Raw genomic sequence first — 20,886 nt, forward strand, 5'->3', positions numbered from 1 at the left:
TAATTTAATTTAATTATTTATTTATTTTCAAGACAGAGTTTTGCTCTTATGCCCAGGCTGGAGTGAAGTGGCACGATCTTGGCTCACTGCAACATCTATCCTTGGGTTCAAGCGATTCTCCTGCCTCAGCCTCCGGAGTAGCTGAGATTACAGGTGCCTGCCACCATGCTTGGCTCATTTTTGTGTTTTGTTTTTTTGTTTTTGTTTTTTGCTTGTTTGTTTTTGTTTTCTTTGTTTGTTTTAGTAGAGACGGGGTTTCACCATGCTGGCCAGACTGGTCCTGAATCATAATTTATTTTAATTAAATTTTATTTATTTATTTCTCAAGGCAAGGTTCACTCTGTCCCTCAGGCTTGAGTAGATTAGCCTATTCACAGCCAACTACAGCCACAACCTTCCTGGCTCAGCTGATCCTCCTGCCTTCTCTTGCCAAGTAGCTGGGACTACAGGTGCCCACTACCACGTGCAGATCATTTTCTCAAATTTTTGTAGGGATGGTGTCTTGTAACATTGACCAGGCTGGTCCCAAACTCCTCTCCTCCAGTAATCCTCTGGCCTCAACTTTGCAAATTGCTGAGATTATAGGCATGAGCCACTCTGCCTGGCCCACAAATCATATTTTATTCTTTTTGTTAAAATTGATTTTATTTTGTTATTATTATTTTTTTCAACAGAATCTCACTATGTTGCCCAGGTTGGTCTTGAACTCCTGGGTTCAAATGATCCTCCCACCTCAACCTCCCAAATTGCTGGGATTACAGATATGACCTACTGTCCCTGGCCCTCAATTCATATTTGATTCTTGAGCCGCTTGGTCAGGCTTGATTCGCACACTCCCTCTGCAGTGACCCCGGGAGCCCCTCTCACAGCTCAGAGCGGAAGCTGAGGCTGCAGCCTGCCATCTTCTCCACATAGTCCGCATCGAAGCGCTCATTCTGCGCCACGGTGAAGGTGGTTTTCCAGTCCCCAGCCATGCCTGGGGGAGGAAGGCAGAGAGGAAAGCTGAAGTCTCATCCCAGGGGAGGCCCCGAGTGCCTATGGGAAGGCTCCAGCCGGTGCTCCCACCTGCCCCAAACCCCCGTGCTGGCCGGCACCCACCTTTCCTCATGAAGGGGGACATGCTGCGGTCCATGAACTCCTGGGGGACGGTGGTGTAGTTGGCCATAGGGTTCTTCTTCATCTCCTTGAATGACGTGTGTTGAACCATGAGGTCCACGGTCTCCTCTGGCAGGGAGCGCCCCACAAACTCCAGGATCTTCCAAATCTCCCTTTTGGGGTTCTGAGGAGCAGAGGCTCCTCAGTGGAGGCTAGGTTTGCTGATTCAGGAAAATAAAAGGGGTCCCCTTCTCTAACCTCAGAGGGGAACTGGCCACTTCCACTAGAAAACCCACAGAGCCAGCTCCTCGACCCCCGGGGCCCCAGTCCCTGGGATAAAATGAATTGCTCTCTGCCCTCTGATCCCATCATGAGCTGGGCTTGGCTCCTATGGGTGAGGACCGGGATGGTCTTCTTCCGTGACTGTGGCCCTGGGTGGCACACCCTTTGGTGGGGATAATCAATAGGAGTAAGTATATAATCCGTGGCCACTCATGCAGCTGACTCAGCTGTGGGAGATGAGAGCTGTGTGGGGTCCGCTGCCAGGTGGGGCTGTAGCGGGGACGCCTGGGCCAGGGAGGCAGGATGGGGAATCCGGACCCGCAGTGGGGGCTGCCCAGGAAAGGGGCTGGGCGGCCTTGACGGGTCCCTGTGAGGTGCCTGCCGTCAGGTGTCACATGAGGGGAAGCATCGCACGTGGTCTCACCTCTTTCATGTCTTCATAGAAGAGGTAGAGAACAGGGTGGGTGTGGCTCAGCTCCCACCACTCCTGCACGTGCTGGTACCAGGACCCGTAGGACACTGGAGAAGCGGGCAGGGGGCAGCGACACAGGGTTACTGTGCGTTGTAGCCACCACCTCTCGGCTCCACACCCTCCTTCCTCCCGTCACACCCACCTTCTCCGGCCATGAACTTCTCCAGGAAGCTGTCCCAGGTCCCAGGCTCAGGGTGCACCTTGGCCATGAGATAGAAGTGGTAGTAGGAGACCGCCACATCCTTTGGGTTTCAGGCAACATAGACCACCTGCAGGGCAGAGGACCCAACCTCAGTGCCATCACCACACAGCTCGCCCCAGGCCAGCTCATCTCTTGGTTTAGCAAAGGAGGAACCTGAGGCTTAGCGGCTGACGTGCTTGAGATCTTACGGCACAGGTAGGGCCAAGCTGGGATTTGAACCCTGCTCAGATGTCAAAGTCTGGCCTGGTCCCTGGATCCATATTCTACATTAATATAATCTGCATAAATGCCTTCACACCCCAATTTGGAGCAAGGCATGCCCGGTCCCCTCCAGCTCCCTCCTCAGTGGCCCCGTGAGCACCCACACGCTGCCTTTCTGAGGCAGACACTGAAGAGTCTTGTGTTTCTGGTCATCAGACCCTTGCCAGAGCAAGAAGCAGATGGTGTCCCCGCTGAAGACGAGACCAGGTTGAAAGAAGTGGGGCGACCTTCCCGGAAGAACAGGACCGAAGCTGGGTTGCGCCGGAGCCTCCTTCCCTGGATTCCCATGCCCCGCATCTGGACGTTTTTTGTTCTTTTTGGTTTTTTTCTTTCTTTGAGTCGGGGTCTCTCTCTGTCACACAGGCTGGAATGCAGTGGTGTGATCATGGCTCCACTGCAGCCTCAAACTTCTGGGCTGGGTGATCCTCCCAGATCAGTCTCCCAAGAAGCTGATACCACAGGCACATGCTACCACACCTGGCTTTTTTTTTTTTTTTTTTTTTTTTTTCTGGAAAGAGACTGCATCCCTATGTTGCCCATGCTGGTTTCCAACTTCTGGCCTCAAGTCAGCCTCCTGCCTTGGACTCCCAAAGTGCTGAGCTGATAGGCATAAACCACTGTGCCCGGACTCACCTTGACCTTCTGATCCAACAGAGTCTGGGGCAGCAGAGCCAGGGGCAGGTGTGTCTTCAGGAGCCGTGGGGCCGGTGTGTCTTTCAGAGTCTCCATCCCTGAGCAGTGGGTCAGGGAAGGTCTGGTGAGCTGAAGCCCCAGCCCTGTCTTCCTCCCCTCCCCTTGCACCCAGGACACGGTCACACACCTGAGGGAATCCCTGGGACTTTGAACTCAAGGAAGGGCACCCGCATGAAGATGGGAGCTCGGCGACACTTCTCCAGGTCGCCGCCTTGGTAGATCATGTCCAGAATCTGGCTCACCCAGGTAGTCCCTGGAGAGGGAGGGAGATGGGAGGTGAGCAGGCTGAGGGCACAACCTCGCTGGCCAAGGTGGGGACTGGCGCCTGGGAGAGGGTGGGTGGCCCTCCTCACCTACCGGACTTGGGGTAGGTGCTGATGAGCAGGTCATCGGGCCGGGCCCGGAAGCTCTGCAGGGGTCCCAGTGCCTCTGCAAAGTACTTGATGAGCGGAACCCCCTTCACGTACTCCAGTGGCGGGCAAGAGGTGTCCTGGATCAGCTCCATGTTCCTGCGTCAGGGGCCAGAGCCAGGCCTGTTCCCTTAACACCATCACAACAGCAAGAAAGCGGCATTCTTGCTTTTAGGGATGTCATTGAGGCTTAAAGAGGCTGAGTGACTTGCCCACGCTCACAAAGCCAGTTAGTGGCGGGGCTGGGGCTGAAACCAGGTCAGCCTCTAATGCGGTGGTTCCCCAGCCTGGCCACACCTTTCATTCACCTGCAGAGCTGTTCAGAATCCCAGGGCCTGGGCCATGGTGCAGACCAGTGAAAGCACCCTCGCGGCGTGGGGCCCAGATAGCAGAGTGTGTGACGGTCTCCAGGAGAGTCCAGCTGCACTGAGGAAGCTCTAGGGCCTGGCTGTGCTGTCTCCCTACCAGCCAGTGCCCTTTGTCTCACCATTTCCTACTGTGAGCCCCCAGCCTCTACCCAGTGGGCTCCTCTCCCTGATGCTCCCCTACTTGAGCCCCTCAGGCCCCTCACGTGTGGAAACCTACCAGGCTGGCCAGGCCTGTGATCCACTTGCCCGGCCACAGTCCATCTGGGCTCCAGGACAAACATGGTCCATTGAGCAACTGAGCTGGTATTGGGGGCCAGAGCCTGGTGTGGGAATGAACAAAACTCTGATGATTCAGCAGAATGAGGAGGGGACACGGTGGCTCATGCCTGGAAACCCAGAGCTTTGGAAGCCCAATGGGGAAGAATCACTTGAGCCTTAGACTTTGAGACCAACCTGGGCCATATAGCAAGACCCTATCTCTAGAAAAAATATGTTTAAAAATGAGCTGGGCAGCCAGGTGCAGTGGCTCACACCTGTAATCCCAGCATTTTGGGAGGTCGAGGTGGACAGATCACCTGAGGTCGGGAGTTCGAGATCAGCCTGACCAACATGGAGAAACCCCTTCTTTACGAAAAATACAAAATTAGCCAGGCGTGATAGTGCATGCCTGTAATCCCAGCTACTCGGGAGGCTGAGGCAGGAGAGTCACCTGAACCCGGGAGGCAGAGGTTGCAGTGAGCTGTATCACGCCATTGCACTCCAGCCTGGGCAACAAGAGTAAAACTCCGTCTCAAAAAAAAAAAAAAAACTAAATTAAAAATAAGTTTGAAAAATTAGCTGGGCATGGTGGCTTTCTCCTGTACAGCCAGCTACCCGGGAGGCTGAGGCGTGATGTTCATTCGAGCCCATGATTTTGAGGCTGCAGTGAGCTACAGTTTGGCCACTGCACTCCAGACTGGGTGTCAGAGCCAAGCCCTGTCCCAAAGAAACAAAAATAAAAAAGAAGGAAGGGAAGCCAGGCTGGGGTTCCCCTAGTGAAACTGGATATCCATGGGGAAGCAGCCAGTATGGCAGAGGCCTCGGCTGCTGGAATGTTGGCTGCAGAAACTGAGTAGTGTGAGGGCGTCCTGGGCCATTCCGCTCTGGTACTCATCTGAGCTCTCTGGAATCTGGCTCTCTTGTCCTGGTGGCTGAGTGTGGGGAGTGTAGAGCTATGGTCTGCCCTGAGGGTGTGGTAGGTCCAGTGTGGGAGGGATCCAGAGTCAGGGCCAGACCTGGGTTTGCTCCGGGAAGGAAGGGGTGTGATTGAGAGTGAGGGAACTTCTCCATTACCCTCCTTAGCACCACAGCTGCAGCCAAGCTTAGAGTAATCTACAAAGCCAAGATGGGAGTTTAGTGTTTAGTTGTGATTAGAAAACACAAGAATAAAAGGCAAAAGAGCTCAATGTATGCATCTTTTTAAAATTTAGTTTAATTAATTTATTTATTTATTTTGAGAAGGAGTCTTGATCTGTTGCCCAGGCTGGAGTGCAGTGGCATGATCTTGGCTCACTGCAGCCTCCGCCTCACGGGTTCAAGCGATTCTCCTGCCTCAGCCTCCTGAGTAGCTGGGATTACAGGCACCCACCGCCACACCCAACAAATTTTTGTATTTTTAGTAGAGACGGGGTTTCTGCAATGTTGGTCAGGCTGGTCTTGAACTCCTAACCTCAGGTGATCTGCCCGCCTTGGCCTCCCAAAGTACTGGGATTACAGGCATGAGCCACCACGCCTGGCCCTTTTTTTAAATTTTTTGAGCTCTCACCAGTTTCCTGAGCTGCCCTCTGAATTCCACCCTACAGGGCAGGCCAATAGAGGAGCTTTTTCTAATTGACCCAGCCAAGGGAAGTGAGCTGGTGAGTAGGGAAAAATGGGTACTCACTAGACAGAAACGGGGCAGGTCATGTTTCCCAGGGCAGTCTTGAAGGCACCAATGCTTCTAGTCCAGTGCAGCCTACATGCAAGCCCCCAGCAGCCCAGGCATTCCAGGCTCTGACCACAAGGCCAGTCTGGAGTAATATGTGTGGGCAGAGTTGAAGGGGCAGTGGTGGAGCAGAGCATGGATGCATAGAACAAGAAAGAACAGACACTGGAGTCCCATCACCCTGGGAGCCAGCCCCAGTTTCATGGCTCTCGGAGAAACTGTTCTCGGAGGAACAGTTTCATGGCTCTCGGAGTATCGCTAGAAGATCCTAGAAAAACAGCAGCTTGTGGCACATGCTTTTGTTTCCCTGGGTTTGAAGGAGGCTTCAAGAGACCAGAGGAGGCTGAGGCTTGGAAGCCACAGGGCCCTGTGGAAGGAGTGCATCCCCCCATCCTCCTCGTTCTTTGTCCTCACTATTTAAAGTTCAAGGTCAAGCTGGGCATGAGACAGGTAATCATCTGAGTAAAGGTGAGTCTCCCAAGCTTTCCAAGAATTGCCTGAGTTCAGAGGCAAGCGGGCAGGTGGGAGTGTGGGGGAAGCTGAGGCACGGGGCTTCCAGGCAGAGAAGAGCTTGCTCACATGCTAGGGCCACAGGCCCGTCCTCCCTCTGGAAGCCCCTTGACTGGCAGGACCATGGGCTACTAGCTCTGCCCCCGCCCTCAGCAACCAACAGAAGGCACCCTTGACTCAGACTTTGTATTGCATTCCAGAAAAAAGCCCCAGACCCGCAGTGGGTGGCACAGAAAAAAGGTGGGAGGGGCGTTACACAGATCAATCCTATGAGGCAGGGGTGACTATTATTCACATCTTAGAGATGAGGAAATGGAGGTGGGGGGGTTAAAATCCTTGACCCCAGGGACTAAGCTGGCCAGTGTCCTGTGAGCATGAGCAGTTATTGATTGAGTCACAGCCTCACCACTGCAGCCAGAGCTGCCAGGTCATTGAACCTCTGCAGGGCAAGCCCTCTACTCACTCAAATTTACCGAGAGCTCAGTAGAAGCCAGGACCATCCTCTGTTATTTTATTAACTATTTGTTGGCCATCGGCTCTATGTGGGACTTTGTTCTACAGCAGTGAAAGAGCTGCCCTCAGGCAGTGGAGCACACAGGTTCGGATGGGGTTTAATGAGATGCATAACATTTGTAGTACGGCAGACAATAAAAGTGTTCAGGAAAGGGGGGCGGGCAGGGAAGTGCACAAGAAAGAGCTGCAATTTTATTGTATTTTATTTTTTTAGAGACAGGGTCTTGGTCTTTCCCCCAGGCTGGAGTGCAATGGAGTGATCATAGCTCACTTCCGCCTCCAACTCCTGGCTCAAGCCATCCTCCCACCTCAGCCTCCCCCGTAGGTGGGACTACAACCATGTGCCACCATGCCCGGCTTCTCAGGGCTGCAATTTTAAATCGGGCGATAGGGAAGACCTCCCTGTGGAGGTGGCAGGTTATCAAGACAGAAGGTGTAGAGAAGAACCTTCCAGTCAAAGGAAAAAGGCAGGTCCTGCTGTTCTCAGGAATGGCCATAAATACTATCATCCCCATCTTAGAGACGGGGACAGGGTCGCAAAATTGTCAGGGCGTTTCCTGGCTCCTCAACAGCTGGATCCAAAGTCCTCTGGAGGATAAGCCGCCCTGTCTGGGGCTGACCTCCCCTGGAGCGCGCGGGCGCGCAGGGCGCACAGGCCTCTTGGGCCCCGGGACCGGCTCAGGCTCAGGCTCGGCGTCAGCAAAGGGACCTGCGTGGCGCCCTGGGGCTGAGGAGGCCCGAAGGCCAGTGGTCAGTGCGGTGCGGCGGGCGGAGGTCGGGGAGCAGCGGGACCGGGAGGCGCGCCCAGGGCGGGGGTGCCAGGCCCACTCCAACCGCGGCGGGGTACGGGGTGGTCAGGGCGGCTCCAGGCAGGGGTCGGACGCCAAATCCGGGCCACATGCCGCCACCCGGTCTCCTTCCTTACCGGAAGGGCGGCCACGGCAGAAGGGAAGCCGTGCACGACGAGCACAATCTCCCTGGGGAGGAGAACAGCGATGTCCTGTGAGCCCCGCCGCGCCCCACTGCGGGCGTAGCCCAGCGCCCTCGCCGCGGGTTCCCTCGTATCCCGCCTGAGAATGGGGTCCTCACTCCCGGCTTCAGCTGAGCCCCAGGCCCTGCAACTCCTGAAGGCACGCCCCCTGCACCTGCCCACCTCAGGCCCCGCCTCCAGCCCAGGTACCCACCTCTTCCCGCTCCTCTCCCTCCTGTGCTCCACCCGACCCCAGCGTGCCCATCAAGACGCCTGCGCTGGACCCCAGCCTGGATCATCACCCTTGCCTCAGACAGCTTCTCCCCGGATTTCCACCGCCGAGATTCCCAGGGCACAGCCTCCCCGTTAGGCTCCTCCCCTGCGACTGGCTCAGTCCTCGCCCTAGACGCCCCGCCCATGTCACAGGCCTGGCGGTTCCCTCTCATCAGGCTTGTGCCCCCCGGTTCCACTTCCTCCAGGAAGCCTTCCTCCGGACAGAGAGACCCTTCCTTCCCCTGTTATCAGGGACCTCGCCCACTGGTCCGCCTAGCTCCACCTTTTTGGCGGCCCCATTGTGCTGCTGGACCTGACGAACAGGGTTGGCAGTGAACCCCACACAGACAGGGCCCGGGTACCAGGGATTCAGGCAGTAGAGCAGCTGGACGCTGAAGAAGTGCCCGGCCTCACCCCGACTCCCGCTGGACCCTTTGAATTTTAGGAACTTTTCACTAACGAAACACATTTCTGTGTCAGCACCGACATCAAGAAGAGAACCTCACCAGTACCTCAGAACCCGCTTTGTCCCCCGCCTGGTTTCTTCCCTCGGGTGCCTGCTGTGCTGCCGTCTCACCCATCTGTAGTTCAGCGCAGCAGCCCCTGTAGGCCACCTGGCCGATCGGGTCACAGTCCTGCTGGACCCTCAGGTTCACTCAGGGGCTGGGGGTTCCCAGGGGGTCCTCCAACAGCTCAGTGCAGCATGCTGGGGGGCCAGGGCCAGCACCTGTCCCTGGGGCCTCAGGCCTCCCTTCCTTCCCACAGCGGCCAAGATCGCAGGTCTCTACAATGACTCGGAGCCACCCTGGAAGACCATGCGCAGAGGGGTGCTGATGTCCCTGCTGCAGCAGTCGGCCATGACCCTGCCCCTGTGGATCGGGAAGCCTGGTGACAAGTGAGGGCAGCAGCTGCGAGGGAGGGGCTGGTGCCCAGGGGCTGGGACTGACCCTTTGTTCTGCTCACAGGCCCCCACTCCGCTGTGGGGCCGTCCCCGCCTCAGGGGACTACGTGGCCAGACCTGGAGACAAGGTGGCTGCCCGGGTGAAGGCCGTGGATGGAGACAAGCAGTGGATCCTGGCCAAGGTGGTCAGTTACAGCCATGCCACCAACAAGTGAGTGACAGCAGCCCGAGGGCTGCTCTCAGCCCCTTCTGTCCCCCTGCCCCACAGCCCCAGGATGACTACTCTATCCTGTTTGAAGACACCTCCTATGCAGAAGGCTACTCCCCTCACCTCAGTGTGGCCCAGAGGTAGCTGGTGGCTTCCAAGGAGCCCAAGAAAAAGTGACACCGCCCGGTGGACTCGACATCCTCCACCATCCTGGGGCAGGACAGCAGAGGATATGCTGGGATTAAACAGACATCCCCTCTCCACACATCTCCTGGGTTTTACTTCTCCAAACCCTTCTCCCTTGCCCAGACATGGTGACCTAGGGAGCTGGAGGCTGGGGGAGAGGTGACCATATCTGGCCCACTGGGCATTCACTCTTTCAGCTCAGAGTTTCTCTTCCTTTCCAATACAGGCTCTACATGAACACAAATCGTATTTTATTTTAATTGAACTTTATTTTCTTTGGAGGGAGGGTCTTGCTTGTCATCCAGGCTGTCGTGTATGGGCATAATCGTAACTCACGGTATCCACAACCTCCTGGGCTGAAATGATCCTCCAGCCTCTGCTTCCCAAGTAGCTGGGACTACAGGTAAGTGCCAGCACATGTGGCTAATTATGTTACATCTTTGTAGAGATGAGGTCTCACTATTTTACCAGGCTGGTCTCAAATGTGTGGCCTATTGCGATCCTCCCAGCTCAGCCTCCCAAATCACTTGGATTGCAGACGTGAGCCACTGTGCCTGACTCAAAAATCATACTTTATTCTTGAGCCCATTGGTCAGGATAGATTCACACACTCCCTCAGCAGTGACCCCGGGAGCCGCTCTCACAGCTCAGAGCGGAAGCTGAGGCTGCAGCCTGCCATCTTCTCCGCATAGTCCTCATCGAAGCGCTCATTCTGCGCCACGGTGAAAGTGGTCTTCCAGTCCCCAGTCATGCCTGGGGGAGGAAGGGAGGAAGGGAGTAAAGCTGGAGTCCCGCCCAAAGGGAGGCTCTGAGTGCCAATGGGGAGGCTCCAGCTGCTGCTCCCACCGGCCCCAAACCCCCGTGCTGGCCAGCACCCACCTTTCCTCATGAAGGGGGAGATGCTGTGGTCCATGAACTCCTGGGGGACGGTGGTGTAGTTGGCCATAGGGTTCTTCTTCATCTCCCTGAATGACGTGTGTTGAACTATGAGGTCCACAGTCTCCTCTGGCAGGGAGCGCCCCACAAACTCCAGGATCTTCTGAATCTCCCTTTTGGGGTTCTGAGCAGCAGAGGCTCCTCAGTGGAGCAAAACAAAACAAGTCCCCTCTCTAACCTCAGAGGGGATCTGGCCACTTCCCCGAGAAACCCCGAAGAGCCTTGATCCCTGGGGCCCTGGTCCCTGGGATAAAATGAATTGCTCTCTGCCCTGTGATTACATCATGAGCTGGGCTTGGCTCCTATGGGTGAGGACCGGGATGGTCTTTTTCCGTGACTGTGGCCCTGGGTGGCACACCCTTTGGTGGGGATAATCAATAGGACTAAGTATCTAATCCGTGGCCCCCCATGCAGCTGACTCAGCTGCGGGAGATGAGAGCTGTGTGGGACCCGCTGCCAGGTGAGGCTGTAGCGGGGAGGCCTGGGCCAGGGAGGCAGGATGGGAAATCCGGGCCTGCTATGGGGGCCGCCCAGGAACAGGGCTGGGTGGCCTTGGCGGGTCCCTGTGAGGTGCCTGCCCCCAGGTGTCACATGAGGGGAAGCATCACAGGTGGTCTCACCTCCTTCATGTCTTCATAGAAGAGGTAGAGAACAGGGTGGGTGTGGCTCAGCTCCCACCACTCCTGCACGTGCTGGTACCAGGACCCGTAGGACACTGGAGAAGCGGGCAGGGGGCAGCAACACAGGGTTACTGTGCGTTGTAGCCACCACCTCTCGGCTCCACACCCTCCTTCCTCCCGTCACACCCACCTTCTCCGGCCATGAACTTCTCCAGGAAGCTGTCCCAGGTCCCAGGCTCAGGGTGCGTCTTTTCCATACGGTGGAAATGGTAGTAGGAGACCGCCACATCCTTTGGGTTTCGGGCAACATAGACCACCTGCAGGGGCAGAGGACCCAGCCCCAGCGCCATGACCACACAGCTCGCCCCAGGCCAGCTCATCTCTTGGATTGGCAAAGGAGGAACCTGAGGCTTAGAGGCTGACTTGCTTGAGATCTCACGGCACAGGTAGGCCAAGCTGGGATCTGAACCCTGCTCAGAAGCCAAAGTCCTGCCTGGTCCCTGAGACCATATTCTATACTAATATAATCTGCATCAATGCTGTCACACTCCGATCTGGAGCAAGGCATGCCCGGTCCCCACCAGCCCCCTCCTCTGCTGACCTGTGAGTACCCACACATTGCCTTTCTTAAGTGTGCACTGTTGAGACTCACTATCTTGGCATCGGACCTTCATCAGAGCAAGAGATAGACAGTGTCCTCTCTCAAGATATGATGAAGGCCGGGCACGGTGGCTCACGCCTGTAATCCCAGCACTTTGGGAGGCCAAGGTGGCCCGATCACCTGAGGTCAGGAGTTCAAGACCAGCCTGACCAACATGGCAAAACCCCATCTCTACCAAAAATACAAAATTAGCTGGGCGTGGTGGCAGGTGCCTGTAATCCTAGCTCCTTGGGAGGCTAAAGCAGGAGAATCGCTTGAATCTAGGAGGCGGTGGTTGCAGTGAGCCAAGATAGCATCATTGTACTCCAGCCTGGGCAACAAGAGTGAAACTCTGTCTCAAAAAAAAAAAGAGAGAGAGAAAGAAAAAAGGGCCAGGCACAGTGGCTCACGCCTGTAATCCCAGCACTTTGTGAGGTCGAGGCGGGAAGATCACAAGGTCAAGAGTTCGAGATCCACTTGACCAACATGGTGAAACTCCGTCTCTACTAAAAAGAATACAAAAATTAGCCGGGCATGCTGACATGCCTGTAATCCCAGCTACTCAGGAGGCTGAGGTTGCAGTGAGCCGAGATCACGCCACTGCACTGCAGCCAAGGTGATAGAGCAAGACTCTGTCTCAAAAAAAAAAGATGTGATGATGAGCCTCGTAGAAGTGAGGAGGCCCTTCCAGAAGAACAGGAACATGGCTGGGGGGCGCCTGAGCTCCCCTTCCTGGCTTTCCTTGCCACTCAGCAGGAACTTTTTTTTTTTGTAGAGATGGTTTTGCTGTGTTGCCCAGGCTGGAGGGCAGCAGCAGGATCAGGGCTCATTGCAGCCTCCAATTCACATAAACAATCCTCCCCGCTGAGCCTCCTAAGTGGGAACAGTCTGTGCCACCACACCAGGTTTTTAATTTTTTTTGTAGAGATGGGATGCCATCTCTACAGCAATGTTGCCCAGGCTGGTCTCCATCTCTCGCCTTCAAGGGATCCTCCCACCTCAGCCTCAAACTGGGATGACAGGTGTGAACCATTGTGCCAGGTCTCACCTTGACCTTCTGATCCAACAGAGTCTGGGGGAGCAGGGCCAGGGGCAGGTGTGACTTGATGAGCCGTGGGGCCGGTGTGTCTTTCAGAATCTCCATCCCTGAGCAGTAGGTCAGGGAAGGTCTGGTGAGCTGAAGCCCCAGCCCTGTCTTCCTCCCCTCCCCTTGCACCCAGGACCCAGCCATGCACCTGAGGGATCCCCTGGATCATTGGCCTCAAGGAAGGGCACCCGTATGTAGATGGGAGCCCGGTTACACTTCTCCAGGTCGCCACCCTGGTAAATCATGTCCAGTATCTGGCTCACCCAGGTGGTGCCTGGAGAGGGAGGGAGATGGGAGGTGAGCAGGCCGAGGGCACAACCTCGCTGGCCAAGGTGGGGACTGCCACCCGGGAGAGGGTGGGTGACCCTCCTCACCTACCGGACTTTGGGTAGGTGCTGATAAGCAGGTCATCAGGCTGGGCTTGGAAGCTCTGCAGGGGTCCCAGTGCCTCTGCAAAGTACTTGATGAGCGGGACCCCCTTCACATACTCCAGTGGCAGGCGAGAGGTGTCCTGGATCAGCTCCATGTTCCTGCGTCAGGGGCCAGAGCCAGGCCCATTCCCTTAACACCATCACAACAGCACCATGTGCGGAATTCTTTTTTTTTTTTTTTCTCAGATAGAGTCTCACTCTGTCACCCAAGCTGGAGTGCAGTGGCACAATCTCAGCTCACTGCAAACTCTGCCTCTTGGGTTCAAGCAATCCTCCCACCTTGGCCTCGCAAGTAGCTAGGATTACAAGCATGTACAACCACGCTCAGCTAATTTTTTTTTTTTTTAAGTAGAGACAGGGTTTCACCATGTTGGCCAGGCTGGTCTCGAACTCCTGGCCTCAAGTGATTCATCTGCCTCGGCCTCCCAAAGTGCTGGGATTACAGGTGTGAGCCAGCGCCCGGCTGCCCCTTGGCAGAGATTTTGCTTTCAGGGATGTCACTGAGGCCTAGGGAGGCAGAGCAACTTGCCCGTGCTCACAAGGCCAGTCAGTGGCGGGTCTGGGACTGAAACCAGGTCAGCCTCTAGTGCGGTGGTTCCCCAGCATGGCCACACCTTTCATTCACCTGCAGAGCTGTTCAAAATCCCAGGGCCTGGGCCATGGTGCACACCAGTGAAAGCACCCTCGCGGCACAGGTGTGTGATGGTCTCCAGGAGAGTTCAGCTGCACTGAGGAAGCTCCAGGGCCTGCCTGTGCCCTTTGTCTCACCATTTCCTGCTGTGACCCCCAGCCTCCATCCAGTGGGCTCCTCTCCCCAATGCTCCCCTCCTTGAGCCCCTCAGGCCCCTCACATGTGGAAACCTCCCAGGCTGGCCAGGCCTGTGATCCACTTGCCCGGCTACAGTCCATCTGGGCTCCAGAACAAACACGGCCCATTGAGCAACTAAGCTGGTATTGGGAGCCAGAGCCTGGTGTGGGAATGAAAACTCTGATGACTCAGCAAAAGGAGGGGCGCAGGCAGGGTGACTTCCGCCTGTAATCCCAGAGCCTTGGGAGGCCAACGGGAAAGGATCCCTTGAGCCCCGGAGTTTGAGACCAACCCGGACAACGAAGCAACCCCTCTCCTCTACAAAAAAGTTTTCAAAATTAGCTGGGTGTGGTGGCTTGCTCTTGTAACCCCAGCTACTCAGGAGGCTGAGGCGGCTGGATTGCCTTAGCCTAGGAATTTGAGGCTGCAGTGGGCCAGGATCCCACTACACTCCAGACTGGGTGACAGAGCAACACCTTGTCTCAAAAATATACAAAGGAAAAGAAGGAATGGAGGGGGATTCTGGCCAGACTGGGTTGTCTAATTGAAATGGGATATCCATGGGAAAGGGCAGGGATGACAGAGGACTCAGCTTCTGGAATGTTGGAGCCACAAGCTGAGCAGGGTGAGGGCACCCTGAGCCATTCCACTGTGTCACTCACCTGAGCTCTCGGGAACCTGGCCCGTGCTCTCCTTGCCTGCAGGGGCTGAGTGTGGATGCAGTGTAGGGAGTGCAGGGCTGCTCTCTGCCCTGAGGGTTTTGAAGGTCCAATGTGGGAGGGATCTAGAGTCAGGGCTGGGACTTGACTCAATTCCAGGAAGGAAGGGGTGGGGTTGAGGGTGGGGAAGCTTCTGTATTACCCTCCTTAGCACCACAGCTCCAGCCAAGCTTGGAGTGATCTACAAACCCAAGATGTGAGGCCCAGGCTGCAGTGCAGTGGCACGATCTCGGTTCACTGTAACCTCCACCTCCTGGGTTCAGGTGATTCTCCTGTCTCAGCCTCCCAAGTAGCTGGGATTACAGGTGTGCGCCACCACACCCGGCTAATTTTTCCTTTTTCAGTAGAGACGGGGTTTCACCATGTTGGCCAGGCTGGTCTCAAACTCCTGAGCTCAGATGATCCGCCTGCCTCGGCCTCCCAAAGTGCTGAGATTACAGGCCTGGCTGACAAGCTTTCTCTAATTGACCCAGGCAAGGGAGGTGAGTGGATGGAAGGGAAAGGTGGGATACGCAGGCCTGGGAAAAGTCACCTACCTGCTGGCTACAGGCCAGTCTTGAAGGCGGCAGGGGTTCTGGCCCAGTGCAGTCCATAGGCCCCCAGCAGCCCAGGCATTCTAGGCTCTGACCACAAGGCCAGTCTGGGGTGATGTGTATGGGCAGAGTGAAGGGACAGAAGTGGAGCAGAGCATGGACGTACAGAACAAGAAAGAGGCTGAGCACGGTGGCTCACACCTGTAATCCCAGTACTTTGGGAGGCTGATGTGGCAGGATCACATGAGGTCAGCAGTTCAAGACCAGGCTGGCCAACATGGTAAAACCCTGTCTCTACTAAAAATACAAAAATTAGCTGGGCATGATGGCGGGCACCTGTAATCCTAGCTACTTGGGAGGCTGAGGCAAGAGAATCGCTTGAACCCAGGAGGCGGAGGTTTCGGTGAGCCAAGATCATGCCACTGCACTCCAGCCTGGGCAACAGAGTGAGACTCTGTCTCAAAAAAAAAAAAAAAAAAAAAAAAAAAAAAAAAAAAAAAAAAGACCAGGTGTAGTGATTCATGCCTGTAATCCCAGCACTCTGGGAGGACGAGGCGGGCAGATTATGAGGTCAGGAGTTCCAGACCAGCCTGGCCAATATAGTGAATCCCCATCTCTACTAAAAATACAAAAATTACCCAGGCGTGGTGGCACATTACTGTAGTCCCAGCTACTTGGGAGCCTGAGGCAGGAGAATTGCTTGAACCCCAGAGGCGGAGGTTGCAGTGAGCCAAGACTGAGCCATTGTGCTCCAGCCTGGGTGACAAAAAAAAAAGAAAGAACAAGAAAGGACAAGGACACTAGAGTCCCATCGCCCTGGGAGCCAACCCCAGCTTCATGGCTCCCAGGCAACCTCACAGAGCATCAGTAGAAGATCCTAGAAGAACAACAACCCTGGCAAGTGCTTTTCTTTCCCGGGGTTTGAAGGAGGCTCCACAGGCAAGAGATTAGAGGCTCCACAGACAAGAGACTGGAAGCCACAGGGCCCCCTGGAAGGAGGGCATCCCCCATCCTCCGTGGTCTTTGTCCTATTTGCATTCAATTCCAAGGTAAGTCTCCCAGGCTTTCAAGAATTGCATGACCTCAGAGGCAAGTGGGGGAAAACTGAGGCATAGGGTTTCCAGGCAGAGTAGAAGCTGTTCACATGCTAGTGCCAGGGGCCCCTCCTGCCTCCTCTGTGCCCCTGAGGAAGCCCCGTGACTGGCAGGACCTTGGGCTGCTAGCTCCACCCCCACCCTGGGCATCCACCATAAGGCACCCTTGACTCAGACTTTATTGTACTCAAGTAAAAACCCGCCGGACCCGCGGCAGGTGGCACAGAAAAGAGGTAGGAGGTGGGTAGGGACACTGAGGATCAGGTCTCCAGCAGGTCTGTCCAGTGTGCCTGCAGAGGCAAGAAAGTTGGTCACAGGCAAACCAGGGCAGACAGCAGGGTAGGGAGCCCGCCACCAAAGCCCACTCACCTCTTCTAATTCTGAGTCTTCTACTTCTTTCTCAGTGTCCATCTGGCACAGCCAGATCAGGTCTCCCCAAAGCAGTGACTTCTCACAGCTACCAAGGAGAGGGGCAGGTAGGAGATACAGAGTCAGATGCCACAAGCCCCCGCCAGTATCGGCCCTGGATGCTGAGATCAGGACTCAGCTGCCTGGGCCTGGATTGCACAACTGGGCACCCTCTTCCCAGAGCTGGACCAGGCTGGGGCTGGGGGACTGCACTCACCTAGGGCATTGGCCCTCTAGGGGCAGAAGCTGCCCTGGTTCTTCCCGAAGGAACTCCTCTGCCAGGCAGATCACGTGGGCCCTTAGCCAGCAGCCAGGGTTGGGGCAACACAAGGGCCCCTCTTCATCCTGTCCCAGGCAGCCGGCAGGTAAGAGACAAGGAGGGAGAGGGAGCTGGCAGCAAGCCCCCTGCGCAGCAGACACTGTTCCGGGCATCACACAGCTGCATTCCGTGAGGCAGCAGCGACTCTTATTTGCATCTTACGAATGAAGAAACTGAGGTGCAGGGTTAAAATCCTTGCCCCTGGGACTAAGCTGGTGAATGCCCTGTGAACATCAGCAGTGACTGATTAAGTCACAGCCTCACCACTGCAGCCAGGACTGAACTTCCTCACAGCTCAACAACCCCCGGCAGGTCACTGAATCTCCACAGGGCAAGTCCTCCACTCACTGGCAATTACCAGGAGCTCTGTAGAAGGCACCCATCATCCATTATTTTATTAAATATTTAAGCGGGGCACAGTGGCTCATGCCTGTAATACCAGCATTTTGGGAGGCTTAGGTGGGCAGGATCACCTGAGGTCAGGAGTTTGAGACCAGCCCGGCCAACATGGTTGAAACCCCGTCTCTACTAAAAAAACAAAAATTAGCCAGGCGCGGTGGCAGGTGCCTGTAATCCCAGCTACTCCAGAGGCTGAGGCAGGAGAATTGCTTGAAACCGGGAGGCAGAGGTTGCGGTGAGCCAAGATCGCACCATTACATTCCAGCCTGAGAAACAGAGTGAGATTCCGTCCCAAAAAAAAAGAAAAAGAAAATTTCTGGGCCATCGGCTCTGTGCAGAACGTTGTTCCACAGCAGTGGTAAGTGCTGCCCTCCAAGAGTGCAATATGGCAGTTGGGGTGGGAGTGACTAATGAGATCAACAAAACACGTAGCATGCCAGACAATATTAAGTGTTAAGGGAAAGGGGGTAGCAGAAAAGTGCACAAGAATGAGCTGCAATTCATTACATTGTTTTAGAGACAGGGTCATGTCCAGGCATGATGGCTCACGCCTATAATCCCAGCACTCTGGGAGGCTGAGGCAGGCAGATCACTTGAGGTCAGGAGTTTGAGACCAGCCTGGCCAACATGGTGAAACCCCAGCTCAACTAAAAACACAAAAATTGGGCAGGTGTGGTGGCACGCTTGGGAGGTTGAGACAGGAGAATCGCTTGAACCTGGGAGGCGGAGGTTCCAGTGAGCTGAGATCACTGCACTCCAGCCTGGGCAACAGAGCAAGACTCCCTCTAAAAAAAAGAGAGAGATAGACAGGGTCATGCCCTGTCGACCACACTGGAGTGCAGCGGAGCGATCGTAGCTTACTGCAGCCTTGAACTCCTGGGCTTAAGCAATCCTCCCACCACAGCCTTCCCAGTAGCTGGGATTAGTCTCCTGCTTGCCACCATGCCCGACTACTCAGAGCTGCGATTATAAATCGGGAACCAGAGAAGACCTCACTGAGAAGGTGGTAGGTTATCAAGACAGATGGCCTAGGGAAGAATCTTTTCATCAAAGGGGAAATGGTGAAGGCCCTGAGCAGGTCCTGCTTTGCTCAGGAATGGCCGTAAGTACTATAGCATCTGCATCTTAGAGATGGGGATAGGGTGGCCAAAGAGTGTCAGTGGGTTTCCCTCAAGAAAGAGCTGGATCCGAAGTCGTCTGGACCCTAGAGCCACCCGTGCCTGGCGGGGACCTCACCTGGATGGTCTGGGCGCACAGGGAGCAGCAAGCCCCTGGATCCCCCTGGTCTGGCTCAGGCTCAGTGTCATCAAAGGGACCTGCGCGGCGCCTTGGGGCCGGGGCCTGGGGCGGTGGAGGCCCGAAGGCTAGGGGCACGTGCGGCGGCGGCGGCAGGCAGAGGTCCTGGCGGAGGTCGGGGCGCAGCCAGCGCAACGTGAGCGGGAGGCGCGCCCAGGGCGGTGCGCGCAGCATGTGCGCCAGCACGCGCAGGTGGAACGCGAAGGCCGTCTCTCCGCGCAGGCGAGGCCCCACGTGCGCCAGGCGGCGCGAGGCGTGAGGATGTTGCCAGGCCCACTCAAACTGCGGGCGGGGTACAGGGGCGTCAGGGCGGCTAGGAGCAAGGGGCGGACCCCAAGCCCTCACCCGGCCGCTGCCGCCCCGTCTCCTTCCTTACCCGAAGGGCAGCCACGGCGGACGGGAAGCCGTGCACGACGAGCACCATCTCCCTGGGGAGGAGAAAGGGGGTGTCCCTGTCGCAGCCCAGAGCCTTAGCCGAGGGTCCCCTCCAATCCCACCCAAGAGCAGGGTCCTCATTCCCGGCTTCAGCCGAGCTCCAAGCCCCGCCCCGGCCTGAAGGCACGCCTCCTGCACCTAACCACCTCAGGCCCTGCCTCCAGCCCAAGTACTCAACTGTCCCCCCCCCCCCCTCCCTCCTGCGCTCCACCCGACCCCAGCGAGCCCACCAAGACCCCTACGCTGGAACCCAGCCTGGATCACCGCCCCCGCCCCAGCTAGCTCCTTCCCTGAGTTCCGCCGCGGAGATGCCCCGGGCACCGCCTCCCCGTCACGCTCCTCCCCTGCGACAGGCCCAGTCCCCGCCCCGGACGCCCCGCCCATGTCACAGTCCTGGCCGATATTTCTCATCAGGCCTGTGCCCCGCGGGGTCCCCCTCGTCCGGGAAGCCTTCCTCCCGGCACAGAAGCCCTCCCTGTCTCACCAAGGCCCTCGCCCGCTGGTCCGCCAGGCCCCGCCTTTTTTGCGGCCCCCATTGTGCTGCTGGACCCGACGAGCAGGGTTGACAGTGAACCCCACGTAGACGCGGCCCCGGTACCGGGGGTTCAGGCAGTAGAGCAGGTAGACGCCGAAGAAGCGCCCTGGCCTCGCCGTGACCCCCGCGGGACCCATCGGGCCTGTGGTTCGGGAACCGCAGCAGGGGGTTGATTGCCGTGACCTAGGGTCCAGGGGAGGGGTGGATCGCTAGGGCTGCAGGGTGCTTGCTTCGGAACAAGCTCTCGGGGACTATCCGGAGGCAGCCTGGAGGCCGCCGTAGCGCGGGTACGTGCCCCTCTCCTGTCTGGAGGCGGGTGTAGAAGTCCGACCGCGGAAGCCAGACTGCTGTCCAGTCAGCGAGCGCCTACCATTCAGTATTGGCTCCGCCCGAGTCCCACCTTCCTCAGGCTCTGATTGGCTGGTAGATGGCAAGCGCGAAAAGCCCGGACCGTTGGAAAGCCCGGCTGCTTGAGGGCGGAAGTATTGCGTTGACGTACGCCTTAGTAAGGGCGGAAGTGAGTTTCCCAGCGGAAGTGGCTCCTGTAAGGCTGCAAGGCAGCGTGGCCGGCGTCGGAGCAGGGGTTGTGTCCCCGCTGGGCTGCCGTCCCAGCTGGACTACCGCCATGGAACTCAGCGCCGAATACCTCCGGGAGAAGCTGCAGCGGGACCTGGAGGCGGAGCATGTGGTGAGTTGAGCCGCCGGACGGGAGAAAAGAGCTCGGGAGGCGGGTTCGGCACCATTCATATTCTTCCGCTCGGTAGGAGGTGGAGGACACGACCCTCAACCGTTGCGCCTGTAGCTTCCGAGTCCTGGTGGTGTCGGCCAAGTTCGAGGGGAAACCGCTGCTTCAGAGACACAGGTGAGGCCCTGGGAGCACCTTGCCCAGCGCGGTCTCAGCTCCTGCACCACAACCCCAGCCACTCCCCCTACCCCTGCAACCTAACTCCCGCACTCCCCCGCGGCGTGGCTCAGGGACCTTGAGGATCCCGCTTTCGTGACCCCTGCTTCGAGTATTTCGATGTAGACCCTCTCCCCACGTACGTGTTCCCACGGCCCGGGGACTACAACCTTGGAGACACCCACAGTCTCTGGGGTCACTCTAGTCTCGGGGTGTGCGATCCTCGCCTGCCTTTTCCTAATCCCATCTCTCGCCCCAGGCTGGTAAACGCGTGCCTAGCAGAAGAGCTCCCGCACATCCATGCCTTTGAACAGAAAACCCTGACCCCAGAGCAGTGGGCACGTGAGCGACAGAAATGAGAGACTGGGATCTACACAGCCATTAAATTATAAATCTGGACCAGCTTCTGTGTCGGTGT

General features: G+C 56.7%; 6 protein-coding genes across 28 annotated transcripts in view; 2 read left to right on the forward strand and 4 right to left on the reverse strand.

Moving 5' to 3' along the window:
- LOC123566771 (sulfotransferase 1A1-like) overlaps positions 1 to 15,104 on the reverse strand; it is a 34,339-nt gene extending 19,235 nt beyond the window's left edge. For 2 of the 3 annotated variants that reach the window (XM_065537013.2, XM_065537010.2), the window contains exon 1: positions 14,492 to 14,564. The gene's annotated coding sequence lies outside the window, so the exon portion shown is untranslated. Of the gene's footprint in view, positions 1 to 14,491; positions 14,565 to 15,084 lie in introns of those variants that run through there. The other variant, XM_065537012.2, reaches the window with a different exon arrangement.
- Positions 292 to 3,551, reverse strand: LOC123570492 (sulfotransferase 1A1-like). Of its 2 annotated transcripts, none has more exons than XM_065537022.2 (7): positions 3,363 to 3,551; positions 3,133 to 3,258; positions 2,946 to 3,043; positions 1,992 to 2,091; positions 1,802 to 1,896; positions 1,099 to 1,279; positions 292 to 976 (listed from the first exon to the last, which is right to left on the reverse strand). In XM_065537022.2, the coding sequence occupies exons 1-7, from the start codon at positions 3,508 to 3,510 to the stop codon at positions 864 to 866; spliced, it is 861 nt and encodes a 286-aa protein (XP_065393094.1). In that variant the 5' UTR covers positions 3,511 to 3,551; the 3' UTR covers positions 292 to 863. The 2 variants fall into 2 exon arrangements, with proteins under 2 accessions (XP_065393094.1, XP_073883008.1); XM_074026907.1 differs by having other exon boundaries at positions 1,992 to 2,118; positions 3,363 to 3,461.
- LOC102144898 (SAGA-associated factor 29-like) lies at positions 7,377 to 9,551 on the forward strand. 4 transcript variants are annotated; one of them, XM_045381857.2, is made up of 4 exons: positions 7,377 to 7,519; positions 8,778 to 8,907; positions 8,978 to 9,124; positions 9,213 to 9,551. In XM_045381857.2, the coding sequence occupies exons 2-4, from the start codon at positions 8,828 to 8,830 to the stop codon at positions 9,364 to 9,366; spliced, it is 381 nt and encodes a 126-aa protein (XP_045237792.2). In that variant the 5' UTR covers positions 7,377 to 7,519; positions 8,778 to 8,827; the 3' UTR covers positions 9,367 to 9,551. The 4 variants fall into 4 exon arrangements, 3 of the variants coding, with proteins under 3 accessions (XP_045237792.2, XP_073883010.1, XP_045237790.2); XR_012428784.1 differs by lacking the exon at positions 7,377 to 7,519 and adding an exon at positions 7,713 to 7,945 and having other exon boundaries at positions 8,778 to 8,900; positions 9,213 to 9,382; XM_074026909.1 differs by lacking the exon at positions 7,377 to 7,519 and adding an exon at positions 7,713 to 7,945.
- LOC102146036 (sulfotransferase 1A3) lies at positions 9,557 to 16,635 on the reverse strand. 14 transcript variants are annotated; one of them, XM_065537016.2, is made up of 9 exons: positions 16,545 to 16,635; positions 16,379 to 16,465; positions 12,969 to 13,120; positions 12,739 to 12,864; positions 12,552 to 12,649; positions 11,054 to 11,180; positions 10,864 to 10,958; positions 10,187 to 10,367; positions 9,557 to 10,060 (listed from the first exon to the last, which is right to left on the reverse strand). In XM_065537016.2, the coding sequence occupies exons 3-9, from the start codon at positions 13,114 to 13,116 to the stop codon at positions 9,948 to 9,950; spliced, it is 888 nt and encodes a 295-aa protein (XP_065393088.1). In that variant the 5' UTR covers positions 13,117 to 13,120; positions 16,379 to 16,465; positions 16,545 to 16,635; the 3' UTR covers positions 9,557 to 9,947. The 14 variants fall into 14 exon arrangements, 7 of the variants coding, with proteins under 7 accessions (XP_065393088.1, XP_065393087.1, XP_065393086.1 ...); XR_012428776.1 differs by lacking the exons at positions 16,379 to 16,465; positions 16,545 to 16,635 and adding an exon at positions 15,085 to 15,369 and having other exon boundaries at positions 10,187 to 10,381; XR_012428774.1 differs by lacking the exons at positions 16,379 to 16,465; positions 16,545 to 16,635 and adding an exon at positions 15,085 to 15,369 and having other exon boundaries at positions 10,187 to 10,384.
- SLX1A (SLX1 homolog A, structure-specific endonuclease subunit) lies at positions 9,557 to 19,913 on the reverse strand. Of its 3 annotated transcripts, XR_012428782.1 has the most exons (12): positions 19,517 to 19,913; positions 18,974 to 19,025; positions 18,538 to 18,879; positions 16,801 to 16,928; positions 16,545 to 16,632; positions 16,379 to 16,465; positions 12,969 to 13,120; positions 12,739 to 12,864; positions 11,054 to 11,180; positions 10,864 to 10,958; positions 10,187 to 10,367; positions 9,557 to 10,060 (listed from the first exon to the last, which is right to left on the reverse strand). XR_012428782.1 is itself a non-coding variant. In XM_005591631.5 (6 exons), exons 1-6 carry the CDS (start codon positions 19,702 to 19,704, stop codon positions 16,436 to 16,438), a joined length of 828 nt encoding a protein of 275 aa, XP_005591688.1. In that variant the 5' UTR covers positions 19,705 to 19,913; the 3' UTR covers positions 16,338 to 16,435. The 3 variants fall into 3 exon arrangements, 1 of the variants encoding a protein (XP_005591688.1); XR_012428783.1 differs by lacking the exons at positions 9,557 to 10,060; positions 10,187 to 10,367; positions 10,864 to 10,958; ... (1 more) ...; positions 12,739 to 12,864; positions 12,969 to 13,120 and having other exon boundaries at positions 16,338 to 16,465; positions 16,801 to 17,126; XM_005591631.5 differs by lacking the exons at positions 9,557 to 10,060; positions 10,187 to 10,367; positions 10,864 to 10,958; ... (1 more) ...; positions 12,739 to 12,864; positions 12,969 to 13,120 and having other exon boundaries at positions 16,338 to 16,465.
- Positions 19,614 to 20,869, forward strand: BOLA2B (bolA family member 2B). 2 transcript variants are annotated; one of them, XM_045381859.3, is made up of 3 exons: positions 19,614 to 20,255; positions 20,370 to 20,429; positions 20,728 to 20,869. In XM_045381859.3, the coding sequence occupies exons 1-3, from the start codon at positions 19,995 to 19,997 to the stop codon at positions 20,776 to 20,778; spliced, it is 372 nt and encodes a 123-aa protein (XP_045237794.2). In that variant the 5' UTR covers positions 19,614 to 19,994; the 3' UTR covers positions 20,779 to 20,869. The 2 variants fall into 2 exon arrangements, with proteins under 2 accessions (XP_045237794.2, XP_005591690.4); XM_005591633.5 differs by having other exon boundaries at positions 20,099 to 20,255; positions 20,332 to 20,429.
- Positions 20,870 to 20,886: the final 17 nt, after the last annotated feature.

Source organism: Macaca fascicularis, chromosome 20 (genome assembly GCF_037993035.2).
Source record: "Macaca fascicularis isolate 582-1 chromosome 20, T2T-MFA8v1.1".
NCBI lineage: Eukaryota > Metazoa > Chordata > Mammalia > Primates > Cercopithecidae > Macaca > Macaca fascicularis.